The sequence below is a fragment of the Mandrillus leucophaeus genome, unplaced genomic scaffold (assembly GCF_000951045.1).
Source record: "Mandrillus leucophaeus isolate KB7577 unplaced genomic scaffold, Mleu.le_1.0 Scaffold433, whole genome shotgun sequence".
NCBI classification, from domain to species: Eukaryota; Metazoa; Chordata; class Mammalia; order Primates; family Cercopithecidae; genus Mandrillus; species Mandrillus leucophaeus.
The window spans coordinates 2,372,840-2,376,755 of NW_012104621.1; the positions used below are offsets into that span (position 1 = coordinate 2,372,840).

Consider the following 3,916-nt stretch of genomic DNA (forward strand, 5'->3'; position numbering starts at 1 on the left):
AATAGCAGCCTTACTTTAGTGAGGATTAGATGCATAGCCAGAAATATTCTTTGGAAACCATAAAGCTCGATAGAGATTAGTTGTTACTTGTGGTATTATAACCAAGAAAACACCTCTGATGGAGTAGGCTCCCCGGATAGTCACAGTTGATTTGAAACTGAGGGTTGCCTCAGACCTGAGGGTGCTAGCCCCGTCACACTTGCAGTCAGCTTGCATCAGGACCTGTAAATCGATCATACCCTTTGACTCACTAAAAAGCACATGAGGGAGTAAATCCAAAGAAAATCATTGAAAAGAAAAAAATTCATTGTTTTTTTAATCTCCCTGGGCAGCTTTCACTCCCAATATACTGCTTATAAATGGGTTTATTCTAAAGATGATTAACAGCTGGAATATGTTTTCCTGCGGAAAAATGTCACTAGCAATGACATTTGCACGCTGCCCAGAAAAGCCATACACCATAGTGTTATCTATTGGATATAGAAAAATAAGAAGGAAAAATACTTCTGCACACCCCGGAAGTCTCTGATCTTCTTGAATGTCTTCCTCTTCCCATCTTTCTCCCAACCATAGGCCATTATAAGCCCTCGAGGAATGGTAGTGGACACGAGAAACAAAATTAGTTTGACATATCACAAATTTTATCTTAAATTTCAGTGACCATTTAAGGAAAAGGGAGTTTGTTTAGGAGGTTGGGAAGAAGGATACTTAATTGGATTATTTACCTTTCTTCAGGACACTTAATACTTTGATTCATATGTGAAAAGGATACAGCTTGATTTATTATATTTCATTAGTCATGCCCTAAATATATATATATAAAACAAATATATATTGAACAGAAACATTGGAATTCTGAAGGAAATGTCCCCACTTACATTCACTAGACCATAATAGAAAGCTTGTTTTTAGTTCTTAGGGCTGGATCTTTTTTATTTTTATTTTTGAGATGGAGCCTTGCCCCACCAAGGCTGGAGTGCAGGGGTGCAATCTCGGCTCACTGCAACCTCCGCCTCCTGGGTTCAAGCGATTTTCCTGCCTCGGCCTCCCGGGTAGCTGGGACTACAGGCGCGTGCCACCACGCCCAGCTAATTTTTTGTGTTTTTAGCAGAGATGGAGTTTCGCCATGTTGGCCAGGCTAGTCTTGAACTCCTAGCCTCAAGTGATCCACCCACCTCAGCCTCCCAAAGTGCTGCAATTACATGCATGAGTCACCGTGCCCAGCTTTGTATTTTCTTATGTAGGCCTAAAAGCCTCTGAAATGTCATTTCTTGGATTCTACAAAACATGAGTCTGAATTTTTTTGAATGAAAACACAAGTTCCATGTAGTGATATAAAACAGCACATAACAAAGGTTTTTCACCGATGTTGTTATTCACTCTGCCCGTTTGCTGCTCAGCCATGATTAAGTGCGTTGCATACTGCTTATAACAGAGAGGCAGAGGGAAAAGATAAACCCCAGGCCTGAGAGACAGACTTGCTGAGATAACTGAGCAAGGGCTGGCAGAAAGGAGAGGAGCAGGCGGTCATTAAAGAAAACCATCGTCTTTGGGGTTTGGGGATTGGCATGGGGCATATAACCCGATGTGTGACAGGTGAGGAGTTCAGGCAATGTGGCCAAGTGACTGGCTTCCTCATCCAGCTGGTCTGTGGCTGAGCTGGGACTACAGCCAAGTTTCCACACTCTCTGTTTAAATACCTAAGAGAAAGAGATCACGCTGCACGGAATGAGTTGACCTAAGAGGAGCGAAAGAGATAAACAAAGGATCTTTGTTCCTGATTTCCCTGAAGGAAGCCAAGTGCAATAGGGAGATGTAGGGTCTGACACATGCCCAGAGTAGCCAGCAGGTGGCACCATCGGTCCTGTGAGAGGCAAGTGGGACGCAGCCTGTGCAAGCCTGGTGCTCTGGTGCTCCCCTTCCCGGGGACAGTCCTGAGTTGCTGCGTTACACGGAAGACACCCCTCAATAAAAATATTTCTAAAATGGTAAAAATCAGACCCTGATCTCTTTAGAACATGTTTTTAGGAAAAAGAGACTTTTCTGATGAACTTGCCTGTCATTCTGTTATCTTTTGCAGGATGGTTCTTTATTTCACGAACAGTCCAAGAAATGTGTCCAGGCTGCGAGGAAGGAGTCGAGTGACGGTTTTGTTCCACTCTTACGAGACTGCACCAACTCGGATCATCAGAAATGGTTCTTCAAGGAGCGCATGTTATGAAGCCTTGTGTATCAAGGAGCCCATCGTAGGAGACTGTGGAGCCAGGACTCTGCCCAACAGAGACTTAGCTAAGCAGTGACCAGAGCCCTCCAAAAACTAGGCTGCTCTGCTTTGAGGAGGGAATCATTTTGCCGTTTGTAAAAGTTGTGTTCCATTTAGTAAAAATGTGAATAAGCTTTGTACTTATTTTGAAAACTTTTTAAATGTTCCAAATACCCTATTTTCAAAGGGTAATCATAAGATGTTAACCCTTGGTATTTAGAAAATTAAAACCTTATAATATTTTTCTATCAAGATGTATATTTTACAGTCAAGCCTTTTACTTTCATTAGCAAAAGGTAAAGATTTTATTTTGATATTTCCAAGAATTCCCAGGTAAGAAGATATCTGCATGGGTGGAAACCGGGTTCAAACAATGTACTTTGCATTAACTGATAATATCTCAGCTGTGGGGTTAAAGTTTTCCCGGTATAGAGAGACTGACACTAGAAACACTGTATTGGTTTATTCAGGTCATTGAGATCTTCTAGATGTATTTTTAAAAGAATGCTTTTTGGTTATGTGTTGCTACCACAGTTAACACTCCATAATGTTCATGTCAGCCAAAGAGGACTAATCAAAGCTGAAATCTCAAAGAACAATTTGCTTTACTAAGCTAAGTAAACTTGAGAGGGGAACTTCTAACAATGCCTCACTGTAGTGTGGTTGGTTGCCTTTAGCAACTACCACTATGACTTTAAAACATGTTTATACCATTTTTAATTTTTATCAGACAGTAGTGTCAGGGAGAAGTGTAATGTTCTATATGAAATTCCTTTTACAAGTTTGTTCATTAATGACATTTAGTAATTTAAATCAGCGTTCGACTTTGTGCTGCCGCAACTGCTGTGAAAATTTCTTTGAGTAATTCTGATTTGTGAATGATCCCAGATCAACCCTGAGATTTTGTAAACCTGATTAAGTCAATATGAATGATTAAAAAGATGTGAGAACACTGCAAATCTTTGTTTTTGTACTGTAAACCAAAAATAAAATTCTAGGGCCAGGTGCAGTGGCTCATGCCTATAATCCCAGCACTTTGGGAGGCGAAGGAGGGCAGATCACTTGAGGTCAGGAGTTTGAGACCAGCCTGGTCAACGTGGTGAAACCCCGTCTCTACTAAAAATACAAAAATTAGCTGGGCGTGGTGGCGGGCGCCTGTAATCCCAGCTACTCAGGAGGCTGAGGCAGGAGAATCGCCTGAATCCAGGAGGCAGAGGTTGCAGTGAGCCGAGATCGCACCACTCTACTCCAGCCTGGGCGACAGAGCCAGACTTTGTCTCAAAAAATAAAAAATAAAATTCTAGGGTCCCCCATCTGATTGAATGGACTCCTCTCTTGGCCAAGAAGATCCCCTAAAACCCTGAAAAACTAGTTCAGGCCATGATGAGAAGGGGGCAGTATCCAGACAAGCCTCATTACCCTCTCCTCCCTTTGGAGTTTAAAGACAGCTGACTGGCATTCACGTTAAAACACAGCTCTTAAGATGGACAAGACTCTTTGTAGCAATACATACCAAATTCCAACCTGACTCTGGTATAACATCCTATGACCCTGAAGGAAATCCAAGTATTTTACCCCAAAATATATTTCTTTAACATATTCTGAAATGGCCCTGCAAAGCTGTCTCTTGCCAGCGGGAGTGGGACGGGGCTG

At 42.0% G+C, this 3,916-nt stretch overlaps 1 protein-coding gene across 1 annotated transcript in view; it reads left to right on the top strand.

Annotated features, from left to right (window-relative positions):
• The window catches only part of GALNT12 (polypeptide N-acetylgalactosaminyltransferase 12), a gene marked incomplete at its 5' end in the record, with an annotated part of 50,160 nt that extends 46,942 nt beyond the window's left edge, over window positions 1–3,218 (top strand). The window contains one exon of the mRNA XM_011993775.1: window positions 2,081–3,218. Within this exon, the coding sequence (XP_011849165.1) occupies window positions 2,081–2,221 (141 nt within the window). The remainder of the gene's footprint in view (window positions 1–2,080) is intronic.
• Between the last annotated feature and the right edge of the window lie 698 nt (window positions 3,219–3,916).